We start from the raw sequence: 26,674 nt of genomic DNA on the forward strand, positions 1-26,674 counted from the left end.
AGAATACAGAAAACAGATTAAAATATATATTTCAACAGAGAATTAGAATCTATGAAAATGATCACATACATAATCTAGAACTACAAAATAAGTGAAACAGAGGAATTCCTTGACTAGGTTTAATAGCAGAGTAAGCACTGGGAAAAAAGAAAAACAATCAGCACATGCAAAGACAGATTAAAAGCTATTTAAAGGACAGAAAAAAAATTATAAACTAGAATGGGATGCAATCAAACTAATATATATGTTAACTGGAATACAGGAAAGAAAAGAAAATGAGTCAGAAGCAATATTTGAATCAGTAAAGGTTAAGAACTTTTCAAATGTTGTAAGATACCAACCTACAGATTCAAGAAGGTCAATGAATACCAAGCAGGATAAAACACATACATACAAAACCATATATAGCTATGTTATTGACAGGTGACTAAAAATCAAAGAGACAGAGAAAATTCTTAAAAACAGAGGAGGAAAAGGACCCCTCTCTTGCCCTTCAGGAAAACAACAGTAAGACTGAAAGATGACTTCTCAAGAGAAACTATGAAGGCCAGTGAAGTGGCATCTTTAAATCAGTGAAGGAGAAAACTATCAACACAGAATTCTATATTCTGCAAAAATATCCCCCAGAACATCAGAAATAACTAAAGACATTTTCAGACAGAAAGTTGAAAGAATCTATCATCAAGAGACCTTATTTAAAAAAAAATAAAAGTGGGGCGCCTGGGTGGCTCAGTCAGTTAAGCGTCTGACTTCGGCTCAGGTCATGATCTCATGACTCATGGGTTCGAGCCCCACATCGGGCTCTGTGCTGACAGCTCAGAGCTTGGAGCCTGCTTTGGATTCTGTGTCTCCCTCTCTCTCTGCGCTTCCCCCACTTGTACTCTGTCTCTCTCTGTCTCTCAAAAATAAATGTTAAAAAAAAATTTTTTTAAATAATGAAAGAAATTCTTTAGGATGAAAGGAGAGGATTCTAGATGGAAGCATACATATATAAGAAATGAATAGCTGTAGAAACTATAGATATAAAGGTAAATAGAATAGTAAAATAGTAAATATAAAGGTAAATATAAAGGTAAATGATTGTTTAAAGCAATAATAACAAAGTCTTATATGGTTTATAACAACATGAGGGGGATATTAAAATACTTAACAATAGCAAAAAAGTAGGAGGCAGGTAAATGGATTTAAACTGCTTTAAGGATTTTGCATTGGGGAGGACAACAGTAAATGTATTAAAAGGAGACTTTTATAAGTAAAGACACATTTTGTAATTTCTTTTTTTTTAATTTTTTTAATGTTTTGTTTATTATTTATTTTTGAGATAGGGAGACAGAGCATGAGTGCGGGAGGGACAGAAAGTGAGGGAGACACAGAATCTGAAACAGGCTTCAGGCTCCAAGCTGTCAGCACAGAGCCCGATGCAGGGCTTGAACTCATGAACTGTGAGATCAGGACCTGAGCCGAAGTCAGACATTCAACCGACTGAACTACCCAGGCACTCCCACATTTTGTAATTTCTAAAGTAATCACTAAAAGTCTGATATTAAAGGATTAGCCCAGGGATGACTGGGTGGCTCAGTCGGTTGAGCATCCAACTTCAGCTCCTATCATGATCTCACGGTTCACAAATTCAAGCCCTGCATCAGGCTCTGTGCTAATAGTGCAGAGCCTGCGTGGGATTCTCTCTATCTCTTCTCTCTCTGCCCTTCTCCCACTCATGCTTTTTCTCTCTCTCTCAAGATATGTAAATCAACTTAAAAAAAAGATTAATCAAAAAAGCTAATAGAGGAAATATAATAAAATAAGAAAGAGGGCACAAGAGAATCCTTTTTTGGTGAGGGAAATAATCAATGACTTAATCTTGTGGTGGTTCCACAGATGTATACATATGCAGACACTCTTGAGTTGCTTAATGAAGATTTATGCACTATACAACACGTATCATACGTAATAAATTTTAAAAACCTATATATAACATCCAGGGTAGAGAGACTGAGCTGCAGTATCTTTCTAAATAAAATTCAACATATTTCTCAAAAATTTAATGGCTTACAGTTATTTTCACCATTATTTTTTTCTATAATATATACTGGTCACTCAATAATTACTGTCATTAAATAGATATACAAACAACCCACAATTTTATTTAATTTACCATACAACTGCCAAAATAATAAATACCTAATTCTCAAAACTGGAAACTTAACAATTATTTCCTCTTTACTTTTTAAGAATAAACTAGCATATTTACAATTTCTATATATATGTATTTATAATTAATATTGCCAGTAAACACACTGGGTTTTGGAAATAGTACATGGACACAGTACATAGATGAAAATATTATATATACATACAAAGCAATAAGAAGATTGCTATTTTGTGGAATTTTAATAATAAAATTCTTCCAAGGAAACATATCTGGTACTACAGAATAGACAAATGGATCATAATCAATAGAAAAAATCAACCTTTCTAAATGTGTAACATAAGTCAGATACATAAATAAGCACTTCACAAATATTCTCATTTTATTCTGAGCATCCCATGCAAGGCAAATATTATTCTCTCTTAACAAATGAAGAATCTAAAACACAAAAAGGTAGAGCAACTTACGTATACTCACAAAGCTAGTAAGTCTTCAAACTAAAGACTTACAAATTCATCACTGGGTAACTGTCCAGGAAGTAAACATCATTATCAGTAAAAATTTATGCATGACAAATGTGATACAAGACCTAAGGAGTATACATACCTCATGAAACATAACAGGAGTAAAGAAAAAAACAAGAAATATGATAACCTTAACTGCACATAGCTATACATCTGATCGATATAGTTTTCTAGTGCTCAATATGATACAGTTTAGGAAAAAACATTGTGAAATGAAGCAAAGCTTTAAACATGTATGACATACTACAATGTTTAAATTTCAGACTATGTGGTAATTGGCAAATTATCACATCTTTTTGCACTAAAGGTGACAAGTTCCATTTTAACATGTGATTTTACTAGAAAAAAAATTTGGTAAATAGTAAATTCTCCTCCAGGGTGGACATTGTTGAAAATCAATCTGAGAGGTGTGAAGGTTAAACAAGGCAGACTGGACACGAATGTTTGCTTAAGACACACTAAAATAACAGAAAAGGCAGTAAACAAAGTGAGTCTGAATAAGTAACAGGCCCCTCCATGACCATCTCTCACCCCCACCTCCTTCCCATTGCCAATTACTGTAAGAACCAGAGATTCTGGACTCAGGGACATTGGGGACAGCTGTTGATTCATCTTTACTGGATTGAAAACAGGGAAATCTACGTAAGTGCAAGTCTACTTACTGAAGAGCTAAGAGCTCTCCAGTCCATTTCTCTCGCTCAGTGCTAAGAAGACCCAGCAAGGCTCTACAAACTCCAGGCAGATGATAGGAGCATTTCTCTCTATGGAAAAGAAATACCGAACTAATCAAGTAATATTACATAACTATTTTATTTATTGAGAGGACAACAGAGAAGAAGAATTATCTGTGTATGGAGAGGGGAAGGGAGATGTAAGAGATCTGAAGTCTCATTCTTCAAAGTCAATAAAGAATATCAACAACAACAACAAAAAAAAAACAAGGCAGACAAAAGCAGAAATAATATAGGCATGTTTCTTAGAACCATAGTAATAAGCATGAGAGAAAAACTAACTGTTTTGAATGTGGTTATTTCTAAGTAGTAATGGGGCAGGGAACTGCTGGCTTTTGTGACAACATTTTTAGAACTATTTGGTTGGGTTTTTTTTAACTGTATATATGAATCATATATGTAAAACAAAACACTTCTGAGGGAATCTGAGTGACACATACAGTATTTTTAAAGGAAATAACATACTGAATTTAAGTAGGGCTAGAAAATGACAATAAAATAATAGTTGAAATGTTGACTAGAGGTCCTCAAAGACCTTCCCTCTCTCCCTCCCTCCCTCCCTCTCTCTCTCTCTCTTTCTCTCTCTCTCTCACAAACACACACACACACACACACACACACACACTCTCTCTCTCTCTCTCTCTCTCTCTCTCTCTCTCTCTCTCCCCCCCCCCCCCCGCCCCTCTCCACCTCTCTCGGCTCTGCCACTGACTTAGTAAGTAACCTAATGACTCTAAACTTACTTCCTCACATATACGATATATAAAGTCAGTGCAACAATAATCAGGAAAACAATTCCCTAAAATCCTATCCTCCTTTACAGATATAGGACTATCTGTGGTTGCAAATGAGTACATCTCATTTAGCTAAATTCACCATCCTTATACTTCTTTAGCTTCCCATCTCAATCTGCACCCCACCTGCTAACCACACTGTTGTATTTAGGTTTACACTACTGATTTGGTTAACAAATTATTTCACAGACAAAAAAAGGAAAAAGTTCAGCCAACTAAATACTCATCAACCCAAATTATCACATAACAAAAATATATATTAATTGAATCTCACCTTATTTCAAGAAAAAAAAATTGATGATTTATGGCACCTTTTGTTAACAACTGAGGTACTAGTATCATTAAAAAAATTATTGGGGCACCTGGGTGGCTCAGTCTGTTGAGCGTCCGACTTTGGCTCAGGTCATGATCTCACAGCTCGTGAGTTCGAGCCCTGTGTGGGGCTATGTGCCGATAGCTCGGAGCCTGGAGCCTGCTTCGGATTCTGTGCCTCCCTCTCTCTCTGCCCCAACCCACTCGCATTCTGTCTCTGTCTCAAAAATAAACATTACAAAAAATAAATGAAAAAAAATTATTGGGGCGCCTGGGTCACTCAGTCAGTGTGACTCTTGGTTTTGGCTCACGTCATGATCTCACGGTTTCCTGAGTTTGAGCCCTCTGTCACACTCTGCACCGGCAGCACAGAGCCTGCTTGAGATTCTCTCTCCCCTCTCTCTCTTCCCCTCCCTCACTCATGCTGTTTCTCTCTCTCTCAAAATAAAGAAACTTTAAAAAATATATCAGTTATTCCTGAGTACATAGACATATATAACAAACAAAACAATTTAGAGAACAGCTTTAGTACTATTAGGATAATTTTATTTCCAAAAAATAAACTAAGGGAAGAGTGCCTGGCTGGTTCAGTCAGAAGAGCATGAAGAGCATACAACTTTTGATCTCAGGGTAATGAGTTCAAGCCCAATGTGCAGCATGGAGCCTACTTAACATAAAAATTTAATTAAAAAAAAAAAGTAAACTGGGACAAAAAGACCAAAAAAAAAAAAAAAGGCAAAAAATTCCTCAACGCATAAGCTTTGTTCCTCGTCTTTGAACACTACTATCTATGAAGCACCTTAGAACTACACACTGAATAATGTGTGCTGAATAACTTTCTCTTCCACTGATCCTGAGTGTGACTTTGTGACAGCACTAACAGAATGTGGTGAAGTAACATTATGTGACTTCCAAAGCCAGATCAGAAAAGGCAATATGGTTGCAGCCTGGCTCCCACTCTCTCTGAGGATGCTCACCTTTGGAATGCTGTGAATATGCCCGGGGCACACAGAGAGAGCATACACAAGTGTGTAAGCCTCAGCTAAGGTCGTAGGTAATAGTCATATGAGTGAATAAGCCTTCAAATGATTGTAGCCTCCAGCCTTGAGTTTTCCAGCTGAGGTCCAACCATGGAGGAGATATAAGCCATCCCTACCTATGTGAATCCTTGACTCACAGAACCTCTGAGGATAATAAATATGCCACTAACTTTTGGGGTAATTTCTTACACAGTCCTAATAACTGGAATAGGGTGGTTTTCCCCAACCCTTCCTTGTCACACAGGCTACTCCTAAATCGCCATACTGACATAAAAAAAAAAAAGCCAAAATTTGGAAAAAGTCCGCATAGGTAGGTGAAATGAATCCACGTAGTATGGATACTATGTACTTAATGGAAACATGTTTTTAGTGACTGACAATGAATTCAAGGACACAGAAAGAAAACACACTCCATAGGCTGGCTACAGTAAAGTAGTTGTGCCAAAACCATAGTGAAAATGTAACTTCAAACTGAAACAACAGTAATAGGCTTATCTCAACCCTGTGTCTACAAAGAGAAAGAAAAAAAGGAACTAATGAAGTTTTATCAGTTCCTTCATTACACCATTTTCTCCCAGGACGATATACAGAAAAGATTTTTATTTTTTTAAAAAAGCTCCCCAGATGATTTTTTTTTTAAGTTTATTTATTTATTTTGGAGAGAGAGAAAGAGACAGCACATACGCAAGCAGGGGAGGGACAGAGAGCAAGGGAGAGAGAGAATCCCAAGCAAGCTCCGCACTGTTGGCACAGAGCCGGATGTGGAGCTAGAACTCATGAACTGTGAGATCGTGACCTGTGCCAAAACCAAGAGTCAGACGCTTAACTGACTGAGCCACCACCCAGGTGCCCCCACATAGAAAAGGTTTTGATGAGATGAAGACAAGATGGGAAAAAAAAGCAGACTTTGGTAAAAATGAACATTTAATCTGTGGTACAGACATCTTTCAGGGAAAGGACTGATTTCAACAGCTAAAATGCTACAAATCCTTGCTTGGCAGCCTCCAGAGACTACCTGGAGAACTGAACGGTTCTCCTTCCCAGGGAATAGAGAGGCTGGTGAAACTAGCAGCTGCCCACAGTGGGTATTTCTGAGACCTAATGGTACTTACTGGGCACAGAGAATAATATCAGAAGTTTGAACTCCCCTGTTAATTTGCAAACTAGATCACATGATGCTATACAGATTGTAAACTGCACAACTAGAAAGCCATTCACATAGATTAAAATATGCAGCATCTACACAAAAGTACTAAGTGCACTAAAAGTACACTTTGAAAGACTTGGGTCCAAATACCCTGAGGAATAAATATACTACATATCCAACAGTCAATTTCTTATACTGTTCCTCTTAAACTAAATTTGGTGATGACCTGAAGTAAAGGTAAAGTTTCCAGTACCATAATATTATCAGTCTAGTGATACTCTCACCTGTATTAAAATGGACATTTAAATATATATAACATGTATTAAAAATATATAAAAAGAGTAAATATATGTCTTTCTAAAAGAGTAATTAGCACATTGATTACTATATTGAAAAATACAACATTCCAGGGGTGCCTGAGTGGCTCAGTTGGTTAAGCACCCAACTCTTGATTTCGGCTCAGGGAGATCGAGCCCAATGATGGGGTCTGCACTGACAGCACAAAGCCTGCTAGGGATTCTCTGTCCCTCTCTCTCTGCCCCTACCTGGCTCATGCGCATGCTCTCTCTCTCTCAAAATAAATAAAATAAACATTAAAAAAATACAACATTGGATTATTAACTAAAGTGCCCAACAGAAAAAATTTTGCTGAACAGAAAATAGCAAATCCTTCTGCAATATTTTGAAACAAATACAGAATTACAAGTTAAAATTAAAAGTAAATATGAACTAAGTATGATGAATATTAAATTAAGAATTACTATTTAACCCCCCCAAAAGAATTTTAATGAGTCAATAACAGGAAAAGGGACTTTTCTTGTACTAAGTCCCAACACATGAATTTCCATTAACTAAAAATTTTTATGAAGTAGAATTCCCTTCACTAAATATTATTATCCTTTGTTGGCAACCTATACTATGTATTAACAGAGGACAGAATACTAAAAAAAAAGAAAAAAATTAAAGCTTAACATTTCGGAAAAGCACATTAGTTGGGTATGTTAGAAAATACTCTTAAAGGTACTACTCTGCAGCCACTTTTCCAATGTGAAATGGTTCGGAGTTTGGGTAAAAAAATAAACTAGCAACAGATTAGCGATCGTGTTGTAATACAGAAAATTTTAAGTTTAAGAAACTGGTAAAGAAAGAAGATTAATATTTTATTTTTTCCAGCTTTGAGACATAACTGACATGACATTGTGTAAGTTTAAGGTGTACGACAAGATGATGTGATACACATATACATCATGAAACAATTACCGTGACAAAGTTAGTACATGCATCACCTCACATATTACCCTTTTCGTGTACAGTGCAAACATTTAAGGTTCACTCCCTCACCAACTTTCAAGTATACAGTACAGTACTGTTGACCACAGTCACCATGCTGTATATCAGATCCCCAGAACTTACTCCTAACTGGAAGTTTGTACCGTTTGGCCAACATCTCATTTCCCCCACATCCTAACCCATGGAAACCACCATTTTACTCTTTCTGAGTTCAGCTTTTTTTTTTAGCTCTCAGATATGAGTAAAGTCACACAGTATTTATTTCTCTCTATCTGGCTTAGTTCACTTATCATACTACCCATGTCCATCCAGGCTAATTTCAGAAGATTAGTATTTCATATCACTGAAAGATTTCTAAGTATAGAAAAACCCAGGTAACACAGCAAAAAACAGATGGAAGGTGCTACGGAAAGGCAGAAATGAGGAATGAGGAATCCAGTCCGAACACGGACTATACACCAGCCACTATTATTTCATAGTATTTGATTTTTGAAGGGGACAATGGTTCTGTGGTAATTTATGAGATTCCTAGGCTGAAGTACTTACATGTGAAGTGTACCACTTACTTTCAGAAGGTTCAGAAAAACACACAGAAAAAGAAAGATAAAGCAAATGTGAAAAATGTGAACAATGGATCAGTCTAGCTAAAGAATATGTGGGTATTCATTACCCTATTCTTCCTCCTCTTCTGCAGGTTTAAAATTTTTTAAATAAAAAAGAGGAATATGCCCTTGTATATATCAAGACACGTACAAGTATGCTCACAAGAACGTTACTGACAAGAGCCCAAAGTGGAAAAAATCCAAATACACCAACAGTAAAGTGGACAAGTAAATGGTGACAAAGAAGTGAATAAGCAAATTGTGGCATATTCACACAACTGAGTACTACATAGCATTGACAACGAACCAACAACTGTCAACATACTGCATGGGTGAAATTCACAAATAACGTTAAACAAATAAAAACAGAAATAGGATGAACAAATATTTGTTGAATAAATATTTCAGACAAGACTCAGATAAGATCAGGGCTGTCCTTTATCTCTGTTTAGCAAGCTTTATTCATGGAAAGTACAAGAAAGATTACGAAGAAAATGTGTAAATCACTCACGGGAATAAATTCCTTTCAAGCACCTCAAGCTCATTTATAAAAACCAGCCACAAACGGATTTGCTCCACTTATCATAATGCACTGTTGGTGTGTCAACCTTTTGAAAGACCCAGTTTAAATCAAAACTTATACTAGAAACTTACAAACCCATACTAAAAAGACTTTCTTCACTGGATAATGAATAAGGCTTTTCAAAGTATAATACAATTAAACAATTTTAGTTTTAAAATATAATCTAGATTCAGATTATGAAAAGAAAAAACTATATAAAATACTTACATTAACTTTGAAAGCTTGTACAGTGTTATCCAAAAGAAGGATGTTGCAAACCACCTCCGTATGCTGTCTGTCTCGGGCCAACTCTGATGCTCGTACATTGTAGGTTCTGCCAGCAGGCAATCGGAAACGTGAGGTCATTACTGTCCACACACGGTCTAAGTTGAAAAACAAATTCACTAAATAAAAGAATAGTTGAAGATACAATGTAGTTTAAAACAGCAAGGCTGTTATATATTGTTTAACTAACACTTAGGTAAAAAGCAGTTATAACTTTTGAAACACCTGGATAAGAATTGTAGGCATAAATAAAGGAACCGTATATAGTTCATCATCTAAACTAAAATTCAAACTGCCTGAAGAAAAGCTTTATTTTGAACTGTTCCATTGGGAAGACAATACATGAATTGTTCAGGAAGTCATAATCCAATTCAAAATAAATAAATTTGGGAGTAGCCAAAAAAAGGGGTAGGAGCATATGCTATCTTAGGAAGCTGGAACATTTCTCACCAATGCAAGTATTAAACGACACTGTAGAATAGCAAATGGAAGGAAGATTGTGTAACTTTGAAGGGCCCTTTATTAAACTGATTCAGATTTGGGGGAAACATGGGAGTTTGCTCAATTTTTTAAAATACAATAATACCCTTCATTTTAACTATCCTCATATTCAAACTAATTCTAATAGGATTATTCTTATTATTCTCAAGAAAACAAAAACAAAATAGAAAACATAAGACTACACATCTTTGCTTCTCAATTTTTAACCTAAGAGGGAAAAACAGGGGCACCTGAGTGGCTCAGTTGGTTAAGGGGCTGACTTTGGCTCAGGTCATGATCTCGCAGTTCATGGGTTCGAGCCCTACATCAGACTCTGTGCTGACAGCTCAGAGCCTGGAGCCTGCTTCGGATTCTGTGTCCCTCTCTCTGCCCCTCCCCCACTCCTGCTCTGTCTTTCTCTCTGAAAATTAAATAAACATAAAAAAAATTAAGAGGAAAAAATAGCATTCCCAAGAAAGAAGAGACAACACATTGCTATTAGCAGTACCTGATATTAAAAGGCAATGAAAGTTGTAGCTTTGAAGTTCTAAAAATTATATGAAACACAGAATAACATACCAAAAAAATTAGCGTTCATGTGGGAGAACAAAGCTAACGACATTTCAGACAGTCAAGGATTCAAAGTTTAAAATCCATAAAACTTTCCTCTTAAAGACAATTAGAGAAAAGAAATAAGATATATTAGAAACACAAGGTATAGAATTTTTAAATATGAATAAGCAATAAGTAGTAAGAAATCTGAATAATGAGTAAGCAAAAAATAATAAAAATAAACACCAATTCAAATCAGTGGTATCCAGTAACTGCAGTTGACATCACAGACTGTTCATGTCAAAATGATTAAAGCTAACAGTCAGTGTTACACAGGTATGAGAACTATATAAGGAAAACAGCTTTAGCAGTTGACAAAGAAGGGCTAAGCCAAGTAAGGTTCACCAATTACAAGACAGTGATGGGTGGTTTCCGGTTCCATACGTAAAGAGCTTGCAAGCCCCCATGCCACTTTAACAAGTAAAAAGTAGAAGAGACTGGAAAATCACCAATGCTTCTGAGATTTATGAGAAAGAGAAGATCAAGGCAAACTACTGTCCCCAAGACTGAAGAGACAGGCAAATAGGTCTCATGTAAAGAGTCACAAGCAGAAACCACCCAGGGAACCAGTAACTGTAACTGGCAAATTGCTGGGGGCTCAGTGTGGACAATTCTGAGAGTTAAAAAAAAACTCCAGGGGACTTCCACAATATTGTGAGATTTATTTCCAAGAATCCAATTAGATTCCCACAGTAAGTACTGAGAAAAGTAGAGTTAAGCTTTCTGCCAGGGGTAAACATACATATACATACTACATACATACACACACACACACACACACACACACAAACTATTATTAAATACACCAAAGCACTCTGTTCTTAACAACAACTGCCCTTAGGAGAAACTAGTTAACAAGAGCCTAACAAACCTGGGGCAAGGAAAATACTCAACTCCAACTAACTCTAGCCTTCTGGAGGCTCCCTTCTGGGAGAAGGGAAATACGCAACTCCAGCCCACTTTAGATATCCTGTCCCATCTAAAAGGGGAGGGAAAAACTGAGAAACCCTGTCCAGAGACACAGGCTCTCTAAAATACTGAGACTTAACCAGAGGATTACAGAATTCTTCTCTCCTCCCCCCACCCTTCCCCATACCCTTCCCCACACCTACTAAAGGCCTATTTACAGCATTTCCTCTTACCACTACACCATGCCTGCCTATCAAGAAAAATTTACAGGGATGTCAGGCTGCCTGGCTGGCTGGCTGTCAGCAGAGCATGTGACTCTTGATCTCAGGGTTGTAAGTTTGAGCCCCATGTTGGGTGTATAGATTACTTACAAATAAAATCTTTAAAAAGAAAAAAGAAAAAGAAAAATTTACAAGGCATGATAAAAGGCAAACCACTATTTGAAAGGATGGAGCAAGCATCAGAACCAGACATGAAAGGGATGTTGGAATTATCACAGAGAGAATTGAGAAGAACTATCTGTGATTAATATGCCAAAGGCTCTAATGGATATTGTAGACAACATGCAGAAACAGATGGGTAACGTGAGCACAGAAATGGAAATCCTAAGAAAGAACCAGTAAGTAATGTTATAGGCAAAAAACACTAACACATATATATGAAGAATGCCTAATGATAGACATGTATCAGACACAATAGAGGAAAGACTCTCTGAGCTAGAGGATATATTAATAGAACCCTCAAAAACCAAAAAGCAAAAAGAACAAAGACTAAAAAACAAAAACAAAAATAAAAACAGAACACCCAAATACTGTGGGACAAAAAAAATTTTTTTAAAAGGTATAACATAGATACAGTGGCTATACCAGAAAAAGGAGAAAAATAAGAAAAAATACTTATAACAGTAATGACTGAGAGTTTCCCCAAATTAATGTCAGAGATCAAAGTACAGATCCAAAAAGCCTTGACAACACTAAGAAGGAAAAATGCCCCTCCAAAAAAACAAAACAAAACCCTACAAAAACCAGCCTATACCTAAGCATATCATTTTAAAACTACAAATCAAAGATTAAAAACTCCTGGAGGCACCTGGGTGGCTCAGTTGGTTGAGTATCCATCCAACTTTTGGTTTCATATTGGGTCACGATCTCACAGTTTGTGACTTTGAGTCCTACATTGAGCTCCACGCTGATGTTGTGGGGGCTGCTTGGGATTCTCTCTTTCCCCCTCTCTTGCTGCCCCTCAACATGTCTCTCTCTCCCTCCCTCTCTCTCAAAACAAATAAACTTTAAAAACTTCTTAAAAATGGGGCACCTGGGTGGCTCAGTCAGTTAAGTGTCTGACTTCGGCTCAGGTCATGATGTCTCAGTCTGTGAGTTCAGGCCCCCCGTCAGGCTCTGTGCTGACAGCTCAGAGCCTGGAGCCTGCTTTGGATTCTGTGTCTTCCCGTCTCTCAGCCCCTCCCATGCTCATGCTCTGTCTCTCTCTGCCTCTCAATAATAAATGTTTTTTAAAAAAAAATTTTTTTTTAATTCTTAAAAAAAAAACAAATCCTGAAGGAAGTCACAGGAAAAAAACACTGAGGAGCAAATATAAGAATTACATCTGACTACTTAAGCCTGCAAACAAGAAGAAAGTAGAGTGGAATGTTTAAAATGTTAAGGGAAAAAAACCCACCAACCGAGAATTCTATATCCTGCAAAATTACCTTTCAAAAGAGAAAGAGAAACATACAATTTCTCAGACAAAAAAAAAAGGGGGGGGGGATGGATTTGTTGCCAGTGCACCAGTCTTGAAAGATACTTTTTAAAAAGTTATTTAGATGGAAGCAAAATAATATAGGTCAAAACTCAGATTTACATAAAGAAGAGTTTCAAAGAAGGAGTAAGTGAATGTAAACTAAAAACTTTTATTTTTATTACTCTTAATTAATCAGATAACAGTACAATGCCCTCCACTTGAATATGGCAAAGACAAGAAATTTGATGAGATTTTCCTTCCACAATTAGGTGAAGGGTAAGAAAGATATTGCAGATGTGATTTAAGTCCCAAATCAAAAGAAAAGAATGCCTTTGGTGGGCCACACTGAGGTGCAAAATTCTTTTACTTCCTGAAGTAAAAGAAATTCTCCTGCTGGCTTTAAATACATGGTCTGCCAGGGTGCCTTGGTGGCTCAGTTGGTGAAGCACTCGACTCTTGATTTCGGCTCAAGTCATGATTTCATGGTTCGTGAGTTCGAGCCCTGCACTGGGCTCTGCACTGGCGGCACGGAGCCTGCTTGAAATTCTCTCTGCTCCTCCCCAGCTCATGTTCTCTCTCAAAAAATAAAACAAAATAAACATTTAAAGATATGGTCTGCCATATTGTAAGAGGACCTGTGTCAGGAGCCTCTAGATGCTGATAGCCAGCAAAAAACTAAAGACCTGAGCCCTACTTTTGATTGTATTAATCAACAATCACATGACCTTGGAAAAGAACCCAGGATCCCCAAGTCTAGTCAACATCTAGAGAGCAACTTTCCAAGAGCCAACCAAGCTACACCCATACACCCAACCCACAGAAACTGGAAGAAAATAAATGTGTATCGTTTTAAACTACATTTAGGGTAATTCATTACACATTAATAGAAAATATGAAGCAACACACACAACGATCTCTTTGTGTATGTTAAACTCTTGCCTATAACAGATATATATTTTCCCTTCTCCCCAGCCCTGCCTTCCCTTCAACTGGGGTGAGTGGTCCAACTGAAGAAAGTGGGCAAAGACCTAAGGAAATTCATAAGGAACAGAGAATCGGCAAATTAGGTTTAACAGTAGGGGGAGCTATCAAAAAAAAAAAGAGCACTGGACAATGTTATAAAGATATTCCAACGTCAAAGAATGGTACAGGAATGACAGGATCAAAAGATATCAGTGTATTCTGCCAACACCAGTCTTCCCCATTTATTGGCACACTTACTTTTGACATTTGCACCTGAACCCAGATTAACAGTTTCCCTGAAATTTCTTTTTTTGGTTGTTTCAATGAAATTTCTATGTAACTCACCCAGATACTTCCATATTTGAGATTCTTCCATAGTCTTGAAAATTATCTACATTTACGATACATACCACTTGACAAGTGACACAATTATGGCAGTGACAACCTAACTGCCCACAGGTGATAAGAAATAAGATAACAATAAGCCAAATAAGCTAATTCTGACAAATAAGTCATCAGAATTTCCATTACATTTTGAAAACACACTCCCAAAAGTTATGAGCATCTTAATATATGACATCCAGCTGACAGATGAGTGCTTTTCTCAGAAGAGACACCCTTTCCTCGTACCTCAAACTTTTTCTATTCACTTATGAAAGTAAGATGTTCTTTTGGAGATGCTAAGAGAACATAATTGTTTAAAGTCTCAGTTGAGCAAAATATCAAATGCTTCTAGGGGGCTCTTCTGATCATCCTCTATGCTACATATAAATTTTCAAGAAATCATTGAAGGAGACTATATGAACAAAGAAATCTATCCATTTTAAGAACTCTTTAATTACATATGTCCTTGATTACTACTCACCATAGTCTAGTTTATGTTATCTCATACAATTTTCTAACTGATGTTTAGGGAGTGCTAATATCATGCTTTTTTTTTTAATTTTTAATATTTATTTATTTTTGAGAGAGAGAGAGAGAGAGAGCGAGCATGCGCGAGCAGGGGAGCGGCAGAGACAGAGAGAGTCACAGAATACGAAGCAGGCTCCAGGCTCCAAGCTGTCAGCACAGAGTACCACAAGGGGCTTGAACTCACAAACCGTGAGATCATGACCTGAGCTGAAGTCAAACGCTTAACCAACTGAGCTACCCAGATGCCCCAACTAATACTATGCTTTAAATATATAGTTTTATCGGGTTCAGCTTATGATCTCATGGCTCATGAGTTCAGGCCCCACGTCAGGCTCTGTGCTGACAGCTCGGAGCCTGGAGCCTGCTTCAGATTCTGTGTCTCCCTCTCTGTCTGCCCCTCCCCATTCATACTCTTTCTCTCTCTCTCAAAAATAAATGAACATTAAAAAATTAAAAAAACTATATATATATATATATATATATATATAGTTTTATTATGACTATTATTTACAAAGTGAAGTGCAAACAGCAGATTATTTTGAAAACCAATTATTAACATTAAGCAAATATTATATTGGGTATTACTTCTATTTTTGGCAAAAACAAAGAAAACACTGAGTAGCATTTCCACAGATATGTAATTATTTAGAAAACTAAGTCACATGTTTTTAGAGACTACCCAAATCTACTTAGACAACATATTTAGAGATAAATGTATCCTGAAAGAAACCCATCTATTGGCTCCATGTTTAAACAGGTTTAGTAGATTATAAATAAGGTTAAAGCCACTGTTCTTTACAGACCAAAGAAACCTAAACCTGGGTACCCTAAATAGATAATATTCAAACAAGAAGAACTAACAATAGGACAGCAGGACATTATAATTAACATATGTAAATGTTCTTAAATTAGAACAAAATGTATCTACCCTCTATCCTCAAAATCTCATGTTCCTTAGATTTATGCTTATAAATAAAAATATTTTCCAGACAGTGGTTGTACTTACATATTTTTTAAATTACACGATAAAACTTTAAATACAAGCTCAAGTAGCTATTATTACCAAAACATTCCTCTCAACCTCAAATCACTAACAATAATGGGCAGAAAGTATTTAAGACAATGCAAATTAACTTTAAAAGAATAAATTTGCACTGCTAAGCCCAACTACAGAAATGCACAATCTATTCTAAACATTCAACGCTCTTAAATGTGGATTGTCACAAGATGTTGGCCACCTATAATTTGCAATAAAACCTTACTAGTTTACACCCTGCTGAGAGTTTTAAATAATTTTATTTGATTACGTGGTTTGATGTTATCCTCTAACCTTTGAGAAAAAAATTCATTAATAGTAATCTTCAAATTTTAAAAAATATTTCTTGAAGAGAACAGACATTTCTCCAAAGAAAACATACAGATGGCCAACAGACACATGAAAAGATGCTCACCATCACTCACCATAAGAGAAATGCAATCAAAACTCATTGCGATGTCACCACACATCTGTCAGAATGGCTAAAATCAACAACACAAGAGACAACAGGTATTGGAAAGAATGTGGAGAAAAAGGAACACTTGTGCACTGTTGGTGGGAAAGCAAACTGGTGTAGCCACTATGGAAAACAGTATGGAGGTTCCTCAAAAAGTTAAAAATACCCTACATGCCAGCAATCACATCACTGGGTATTTACCCAAAAAATACAAAAACACTAATTCAAAGGGATATATGCACCCCTATGTTTATAGCAGCATTATTTACAATAGCCAAATTATGGAAGCAGTCCAGGTGTCCATCAGTTGCTGAATGGATAAAAAGGAGGTAATATTTATACAATGGAATATTATTCAGCCATAAAAAAGAATGAAATCTTGCCACGTGCAACAACATGAATGGAACCAGAGTATAATGCTAAGTCAGACAAAATAAGTCAGTCAGGAAAAGCCAAATACCATACAATTTCACTCATATAAGGAACTTAAGAAACAAAACAAAACAAACAAGCAAAGGGAAAAAAAGAAAAAGACAAACCAAGAAACAGACTCTTAAATTTTAGAGAACAAAATGATGGTTACCAGCAGGGAGGTGGTGGGGTATGAGGGAAATAGGTGATGAGGATTAAGGAGTGCACCTATTGCAACGAGCTCTGGGTGATGTATGGAATTGCTGAATCACTATATTGTACACCTGAACTAATATAACACTGTATGTTAACTAATTGGAATTAAAATTAATAAAACAATTATTTCTTGAAGGGGAAAAAAAACCCTAAAAGGAGGGACTCTGAGTTTTAAACTCATATTCATGAAAAATATCCTTTCCATTAAAAAAAATTAGAATAATTTCTTTTTTAAAAAACAAACAGTAATTTTAAGTAATCTCTCTGCCCAGGGGCGCCTGGGTGGCTCAGCTGGTTAAGCATCTGACTCTTTGAATGAGGCTCAGGTCATGATCCCAGGGTAGTGGGATCGAGCCCCATGTCAGGATCCCCGCTGATTCCCTGTCCCTCAGCCCCTTCTTCCCCTCACTTGCACATACAGGCATTCTTTCTTTAAAATAAACAAAAACAAAAACTTTAATCTCTCTGCCTAATGTGGGGCTTGAACTCACAACCCCAAGACCAAAAGTCACATGCTCTACCAACTGAGCCAGCCATGTACCCCAGGAATAATTTCTAAGTAGACTAAATATTCAGCGAATATTTGCTAAACTGTGCCAGGCACTGATCTAGGCCCTCAGCATACATCAATTGGGGGGGGAGGGGGGGAGGAATCACAAGTTCCTATTCTTATGGAACTTATGTTCTAGCATAAAATATTTTATTTTCCTCTAGCCCTCTTGCAAGCATCCTTCAAAAGAAGCTGTAAGTGCCAAGTAGGCAGAGACTGGTTCTAACATAATTACCATTATACTTCCTTTTATAACTTTCAACCCCAAACCTTATTAAGATGCTGGGCACAGAGTAAGTATTCCTTAAGTAACCAAATGAAAAGTATAATAAATTAAGTATATTTTCCAGACTATGCTGTCTTGTACATTTTAGCATCTTAGCTGTGAAATACAGTCTTATTAGCACTGCTCCCACTACTCAGTATCTTTAATGCTAAGTTACTTTCTTGGGAAACACTACTTAAAGACTTCAGACCTAAAGCAAAAATGAACTGTCTAATCCACTCTTGAGACTTCTCCATAAAATGAAATCTTCACTTCAGTTACGAAGATTTAGTTACCAATATACTAAGTATATCCACACTTTTTGCCACATTTACTTTCCTCTCATAAAGCAATAATTCTGTTTGATTTCTGGGAAATTTTATTACTTGAAAATTCTAACTGTGAAAAAAATTATGCCAAATCTTCAGGATGCTTTAGAAAAAAAAAGGTCAATTAAAATTCTCCATCACATCTTTCTTTCTTCATCTGAAAAGTGTTTTCAGTAAAACTGATATACATGTATACATAACTGCTTTCAGTGGAAACAAGCCCATCTCTTTTTAAAAGAATATGAATTCTGGGGTGCCTGGGTGGCTCAGTCAGTTAAGCATCCAACTTCGGCTCAGGTCAGGATCTCACCACTCATGAGTTCGAGCCCCGTGACAGGGTCTGTGCTGACAGTTTAGAGCCTGGAGCCTGCTTTGGATTCTGTGTCTCCCTCTCTCTCTGCCCCTCCCCTGATCAAACTCTGTCTCTCTCTCTCTCAAAAACAAATAAACAGAGGCGCCTGGGTGGCTCAGTCGGTTAAGCGTCCGACTTCAGCTCAGGTCATGATCTCACGGTTTGTGAGTTTGAGCCCCGCGTTGGGCTCTGTGCTGACTGCTCAGAGCCCGGAGCCTGTTTCAGATTCTGTGTCTCCCTCTCTCTCTGGCCCTTCCTCTCTCTCTCTCTCTCTCAAAAGTAAATAAACATTAAAAACAATTTTTTTAATAAAAAAATAAATAAATAAAAATAAATTTAAAAAATAAAAAATAAACATTAAAAAATAATAAAAAATAAAAATAAAAAATAAAAGAATATGAATTGTGATCTATAAAAATGTTCAGTCATTTTATACACAATGTACTAATAAAATTTTAAATATTCTTAAAAGACCTAAAATTATGATAAATCTTTTTGTCTACAGACATTAAAAATTTATGCATATTAAGTCAAAAGAGCTAGGCATAAATGATGATATTCAAACTACATAAATTACGGGCAAATATAATAAGAGACAGAAAAAGCATTCAGGCATATTCATATAGTGGTGAATTAAAATTCTGAGATAAAATTCTTTCATATTTAGAATTCTAATGTTAATACAATGTTTTCTGTTCAGTAAAAAGCACATTCTTTCTGAATTTCTTTTAACTTCAAAGGACAAAATGATAGTTTATTTTCAATCATCACAAATACAGATTAAAAGGTTTAGGCTGTCACAAAAAGAAACAAATGACATGGCTTGGCAGTAGCAAGAAAGTACAAGAAAGATGAAACGGGTGGTAGAGAATAAAACAGAGGACACGCAAATCTTCCTTGACATGACAGAGGACATCTGTGGAAAACATTCTTAACATCATACTTCACACTGAAAAATGGAATGGCTTCCAGCTAATAGTAGGAACAAAACGAGGAAATCTAATCAGCTCTCATCACTGTTATTCAGAACTGCAGTGGAGGGGTGAGGAGTAGCAATTAAGCAAGAAAAAGAAATACAAGTCATTGAGGTTACAAAGGAAGAAGAAAAACCATCAATATTTGCAGATGGCATAATTAGCTACATAGAGAATCTGAAGATTTACAAAAAAAAAAAAGCTGCTGCTAGAATAACTTGAGTTTAGCAAAGCAAAATACCACGCCAAAGGTAAAAATTAATTGTATTTCTAATAAACAGCAACCAAAAAATAATATTTTAAAAATAATATAATTTACAATAGCATTAAAACTGAAAACTTCAAAACCAAGGAAGAAATATTTATTACTAAGGAAGAAATAAAATCTATGAGGGGATATGTTGTGTTCACAGGTTAGACGATCTATAGATTCAAGGCAATCTCACTAAAAATCACAGCAGGCTTCTTACAGAAATTGACAAACCATTCTAAAATTTATATGAAAATGAAAGAGACTTAAATAGGTCATAAAAAGATTTGAATTGAAAATAGTTGAAAACAACTTCAAAAAAGAAAGAAAATGGGAGAGTAAATCTACTATTTTAAAACTCATTCATTATAAGCTACGGAAACGAAGGCACTATTGTATTGACATTAAGATAAATAAAGGAATGAAACAAAATAAGAGTCCAAAATGAGATCTACACATATATGGACAACTAAATTTTGACCAAGATATACAGACACACCTCATTTTACTGTACTTCACAGATACTGAATTTTGACAAATTGAAGGTCTGTGGCAATCCGGCATCAAACAAGTTTATGGCATCACTCTTCCAACAGCATTTGTTTACTTCAAGTCTCTGTGTCACATTTCAGTTAATTCTCTCAATATTCACAGTTATTGTCATTATTATTATTATAATTGTTATGATGATATGTGACCAGTAATTACAACTCATGTATAGCATTTTTTAGCAATGAAGTATTAAAAAAATTTTTTTTAACATTTATTTATTTTTGAAAGACAGAGACAGGGAGGGGCAGAGCAAGAGGGAGATGCAGAATCTGAGCAGGCTCCAGGCTAAGAGCTGTCAGCACAGAGCCTGACATGGGACTCAAACCCACAAACCACGTCATGACCTGAGCCAAAGCCAGACACTTAACTGACTGAGCCACCCAGGCGCCCCAACAATGAAGTATTTTTTAATTAAGATACGTACTTTTTGGGATCCCTGGGTGGCTCAGTACATTAAGTTGTCCGGCTCTTGATTTTGGCTCAGGTCAGGATCTCACTCACAGTTCACGGTTCAAGCCCTGCATCAGGCTTCGTGCAGAGCCTGCTTGGGATTCTCTCTCTCTCTCCCTCCCTCCCTCCCTCCCTCCCTCCCTCAAAAATAAGTATTTTTTTTTAAATAAAGTGAAAAGAAAAGTATATATATTTTAATAGTATTTTTAGAATTTTTAAATTTATTTATTTAATGTTTATTTTTGAGAGAGAGACAGAGCATGAGCAGGAGAGGGGCAGAGAGGGAGACACAGAATCCAAAGCAGGCTCCAAGCTCTGAGCTGTCAGCACAGAGCCCAATGCGGGGATTACCCACACATAAAAAGATGCTCAACATCATCAGACATTGCAAATTAAAACCATAACACAAGATCACTACTACCCATCAGGATAGAACAACACTAAATGCTGGCAAAGAGCAGGAAAAAATGGATCTCTCATTCATTGCTGGTGGGAATACAAAGTGTCACAACGACACTAGAAAACAGCCTGGCACTTTCTTACAAATTTGAACTTACTCCCAACTCTATAAGCCATCCATTCCATTTCCAGGTAATAAATGCATATGTCCATATGAAGACTTATATTTGTTTAGGTAAACACTGAAAACAAAACAAATGTCTATTAACAGGTAAATGGATTTATTCACATGTGGTACATACCTATTCACCTGTGGTTTGTTAATAAAATGGAATACTAGTACATAATAAAAACAGAACTATTGATATACACAACAAGATGTACAAATCTCAAGATAATTATGCTCAAAGAAGCTAGATCAAAAAAAAGAGTACAGGGAGGGGCATCTGGATGGCTTAGTCAGTTAAGGGTCCGACTCTTGATTTCAACTCAGGCCATGATCTCTTCAGTTTGTGAGTTCTAGCCCCACTTCGGGCTCTGTGCTGATGGTGCACAGCCTGCTTGAGATTCTCTCTCTCCCCCTCTCTCTCTGCCCCATGCACGCTCTTTCTCACAATAAATAAACTTAAAAAAAAGAAAATAGAGTACCTGCTATATGATTCCATTTATATAAAATTCTAAAAAATACCAAGTAATATTTGGTGACAGCAGAGCAGCAGTTCCCTCAGGTGCAGCAGTGTGGAGGAAGGGATCACACTGGGGCACAAGGAAACTTTTGGGAGTAAAGCGCATGTTCATTATATTGATTGTGGTGATGAGAAGTTTTATGGATGTATAAATATGTCAAAACTGATCAAATACTATACTTCAAATATATATACAGTTAATTATATGCTATTTTATTTCAATAAAACTGTTAAAAGGGGTGCCTGGGTGGCGCGGTCGGTTAGTCTGACTTTTGATTTCAGCTCAGGTCATGATCTCACAGTTTGTGAGATGGAACCCTGTGCTGCTCTCAGCCCAGAGCCAGCTTGGGATTCTTCTTCTTCCTCTCCCTCTCTCTCTCTCTCTCTCTCTCACCCTACCCCACTTGCTCTCTCTCTCTCAAATAAATAACTTTTTTAAAAAAACTGTTAAAAAGCATACAGTCAAACCACTTAAGAGGGACAATATGTAGAGAATTCTGACATTATGATTCATAATCTCCTGATTATATAAGAAAATTCAATTTAATTTAACATAATGCACATTTTGGCCACTTCATCGTGTTAATATGGCTGATTTCTTCTACTAGTGGCAAATGCTGACAATGTAAATTTAAATTTTTAATACTCAGTTTGAACCTTAGATGTCACAAGAATTCAGATGTAGAGACTGTTCTATATGCTATTACAATAAGGCCTATTATTAAGAATATAGATGATCACCAGATGTATGTTTATTCTATTTAACCTACATCTACCTCATTTGCTTCATCTATAAAATGGTCAAAGTAATAGCACTCACCTCAAAGGGTTATTTGAGGGACCATGATATAACCACGTGATGCACTCTAAGCTGAAAAACAAACTGACTAATCTTCAAGTGATCAATTTACTCTCAAAGAATAATCTATACAATGATATTAAATGGTTCTAAACACAGGATAGTCCAAATATGAAGGAAACAACTTTTTGTTTTCAATTCAAGAGAAATCTTTTCTCTTTCAAGAGAAAAAAGAATTTGTGAACTTGAAAATAAGTCAATTGAAAATAGCCAATTTGAGGACCAGAAAGAATAAAGAATGGGAAAAAAAAAAAAAGAGTCTGAGACCTGAGAGACACCATAATCAACTACACTAACATATTTATAATGGAAGTCTCAGAACAGTCAACTAAAAAGGAGGTAGAGAAAATATTTGAAGAAAATGGCAAATGGCAGATTAAGTCCCCAAATTTGATGTTTAAAAATTTAAGCCACCCATCAGAAAAATCCATTGACTTCCAAAAAAGATAAACTCAACCAGATCCTAGACATATCCTACTTAAACTATTAAAGCACAAAGAAAAAGAAAATCTTGAAAGTAGCAAGAGAAAAGTGACTCATTGCCTACAAGTGATCCTCAATAACATTTACAGACTAATATCTAATAGGAACCATGTAGGTCAAAGGGCAATAAATGACACAAAGTGCTAACAGAAAAATACTATCTACAAGAATTCAATATCCAGCAAAACAATACTTCATAAATGAAGAATTTAAGAGAGGTCCAAAAAACAAAACAAAACAAAACCTAAAGGAATCTGTCACTAGCAGATATGCCCTAAGGGAAAAAAAAACACTAAAAGATGAAATGAAAGGACATTTAGAGAGCAACTAAAATCCACAGGAAGAGGGGCACTTTGGTGGCTAAGTTAGTTAAATGTCTGACTTCAGCTAAGGTCATGATCTCATGGTTCACAAGTTCGAGCCCTGTGTTGGGCTCTGTGCTGACAGCTCAGAGCCTGGAGCCTGCTTCGGATTCTGTGTCTCCCTCTCTCTCTGCTCCTCCCCTGCTCACACTCTGTCTCTGTCTCAAAAATAAACATTAAAAAAAAAAAGTAAAAAATAAAATAAAATCCAAGGAAAAAATGAAAACCACCAGTAAGGGTAACTATGTGGCTAAATATAAACAACCCTATGAACATATTTTTTATTTGTAACTTTTTTCCTCCTGATTTAAAACACAAATGCATAAAGCAACACTTAGAAACTGTTGATGGGATTATACTTTATAAAAATGTAATCTATATGGCAATACTACAAAAAGGAAAGGGAAGGTGAGCTATATAGGAGCAAAATTCCTATATTTGAGATTAATCTGCTATTATCCCCAACTAAACAGTTAGAAGTAAATTCCCAGGGAAACCACTAAGAAATAAGCTGAAAATAATACAGAAAATAAATGACATAATTAAAATGACAGGTTGGGAAATATCAACTTAAAAGAAAGCTATAATACAGATTACAGTGGAAAAGGGACAAGGACTAACAAAACTAGTAAAACAGCACTACCTTATCAATAACAACATTAAATGTAAATGATATAAACACTCAAAGCAAAAGGCAGGGCGCCTGGGTGGCTCAGTCGGTTAAGCAGCCAACTTCGGCTCAGGTCACGATCTCACGGTCCATGAGTTCGAGCCCCGCATCGGGCTCTGTGCTGACAGCTCAGAGCCCGGAGCCTGTTTCAGATTCTGTGTCTCCCTTTCTCTCTGACCCTCCCCCGTTCATGCTCTGTCTCTCTCTGTCTCAAAAATAAATAAACATTAAAAAAAAAATTTATAAAAAAAAAAAGGCAAAGATTCACACAATAGATCTTTTTTTTTTTTTTTTACAATAGATCTTTTTTAAAGCCCTGCTCCAGGGGCGCCTGGGTGGCTCAGTCGGTTGAGCATCCGACTTCAGCTCAGGTCATGATCTCGCGGTTCGTGAGTTCAAGCCCCGCGTCAGGCTCTGTGCTGACAGCTCAGAGCCTGGAGCCTGTTTCAGATTCTGTGTCTTCCTCTCTCTCTGACCCTCCCCGTTCATGCTCTGTCTGTCTCTGTCTCAAAAATAAATAAACGTTAAAAAAAAAAAAATTAAAAAAAAAATAAAGCCCTGCTCCAATTATATAATCTCTACAAAAGACACAATTTAGATTCGAGTCCTGGATGGAAACTGAAGATTCAATTTACATTCAAATGTAAAACAATGTAAAAAAAAATATACCAGAAAAACAGTAACCACAACAGAGACAGCGTAACTGTATTAATATCAGACTGAAACTAATAAATTTAGCAAAGTGGTAGGATACAAATCCAACCTGTAAAAATCAGTTGGGTTTCTACACCTTCATAATCAATGATCCAAAAAAGGAAATTAAGAAAACAACTTTCATACAATAACATCAAAAATAATAAAATATTTAGAAGTAAATTAGACTAAGGAGGCAAAAGACCTGTATACCGAAAATGACAAAACACTGAGGCAAGGAAATTGAAGAAGATAAAGATGGAAATCCTCTGTTCATGGATTGGAAGAAAATATTAAGATGTCAAAACTACCCAAAGCCCTCTACCACATTTAATGTAAAACTATCAAAACCCCACTGGCATTTTTTGTAGAAATAGAAAATTCCATCCTAAAACTCATATGGAATCTCCAAGGATTGTGAACAGCCAAAACAAATCTTGAAAAGAACAAAGTTGGAGGTGTCACATTCTCAAAACTTATTACAAAGCTACACTAATCAAAACAATGTAGTACTGGCATAAAGGCCAATGGAATAGAATGGAGAGCCCAAAAATAAACCCTTGCTATACATGTTCAAATGATTTTCTATAAGGGTGCCAAGGCCATTCAATGAGGAAAGTACAGTCTTTTCAATAAATGGTAATGGGAAAAATGGAAACCCACATGCAAAGGTATGAAACTGGGCCAATCAACACATGAAAAGTTGCTCAATATCACTGATCAGGGAATTAATTGCACATTAAATTCATAATGAGATCCTACATCACACCCATTAGGTTGGCTACTGTCAAAAACAAAGAAACAAACAAACACAGAAAATAACAAGGATAGGGAGATACTGGAAGCCTTGAAAAGAAGAACAAGTTAGAAGTGTCACACTTTCTCATTTCAAAACTTTTTACAAAGCTACAGTAATCAAAACAATGTAGTATTGGTGGAGAGTAAAATGGTGTGCTGCTATGAAAAGCAGCATGTGGTTCCTCAAAAAATTAAAAATAAAATTATCACATGATCCAACAATTCCACTTCTAGGTATATAACCAAAAGAATTGAAAAGCTTGGTCCTGAAGGGATATTAATACACCCAAGTTCACAGCAGCTTTATTCACATTAGCCAAAAGGTTGGAGGAAGCAAGCCAAGTGTCCATCAGTGGATGAATGGGAAAACAAATGTGGTACAACCATAAAATGGAGTATTATTCAGCCCTGACAAGGAAGGAAACTCTGACACATGCTACATACCATGTGGACGAACCTTGAAAACCATGCTAAGTGAAATAAGCCAGTCACAAAATGGCAAATACTGGTTGATTCCACCTAATAAGGTATCTATAGTAGTCAATTTCATAGAAAGCAGAATGGTGGTTGCCAAGGGAAAGTAGGAGGGAATGAGAAGTTGTTTAATGTATACAGCATTTCAGTTTTGAAAGATGAAAAGCATTCTGGGGATGGATGACAGTGATGGTTCCACAACAATATGAATATACTTAATACCACTAACTACATACTTAAAAATAATTAAGATGCTAAATTTCATTATGCATACTTTACACAATTAAAAATAATTTTTTACGGTGCCTGGGTGGCTCAGTCAGTTAAGTGGTCAACTTCAGCTCAGGTCATGATCT

At 36.3% G+C, this 26,674-nt stretch overlaps 1 protein-coding gene across 9 annotated transcripts in view; it reads right to left on the reverse strand.

The window, feature by feature from the left end:
* Positions 1 to 26,674, reverse strand: part of PTPN4 (protein tyrosine phosphatase non-receptor type 4) — a 219,252-nt gene that overhangs the window by 164,411 nt on the left and 28,167 nt on the right. For all 9 annotated transcript variants that reach the window (XM_053214891.1, XM_053214895.1, XM_053214894.1 and 6 more), the window contains exon 2: positions 9,380 to 9,534. In XM_053214891.1, the coding sequence (XP_053070866.1) occupies positions 9,380 to 9,477 (98 nt within the window). In that variant the 5' untranslated portion in view covers positions 9,478 to 9,534. The remainder of the gene's footprint in view (positions 1 to 9,379; positions 9,535 to 26,674) is intronic.

Source organism: Acinonyx jubatus, chromosome C1 (assembly GCF_027475565.1).
Source record: "Acinonyx jubatus isolate Ajub_Pintada_27869175 chromosome C1, VMU_Ajub_asm_v1.0, whole genome shotgun sequence".
Taxonomy (NCBI): domain Eukaryota; kingdom Metazoa; phylum Chordata; class Mammalia; order Carnivora; family Felidae; genus Acinonyx; species Acinonyx jubatus.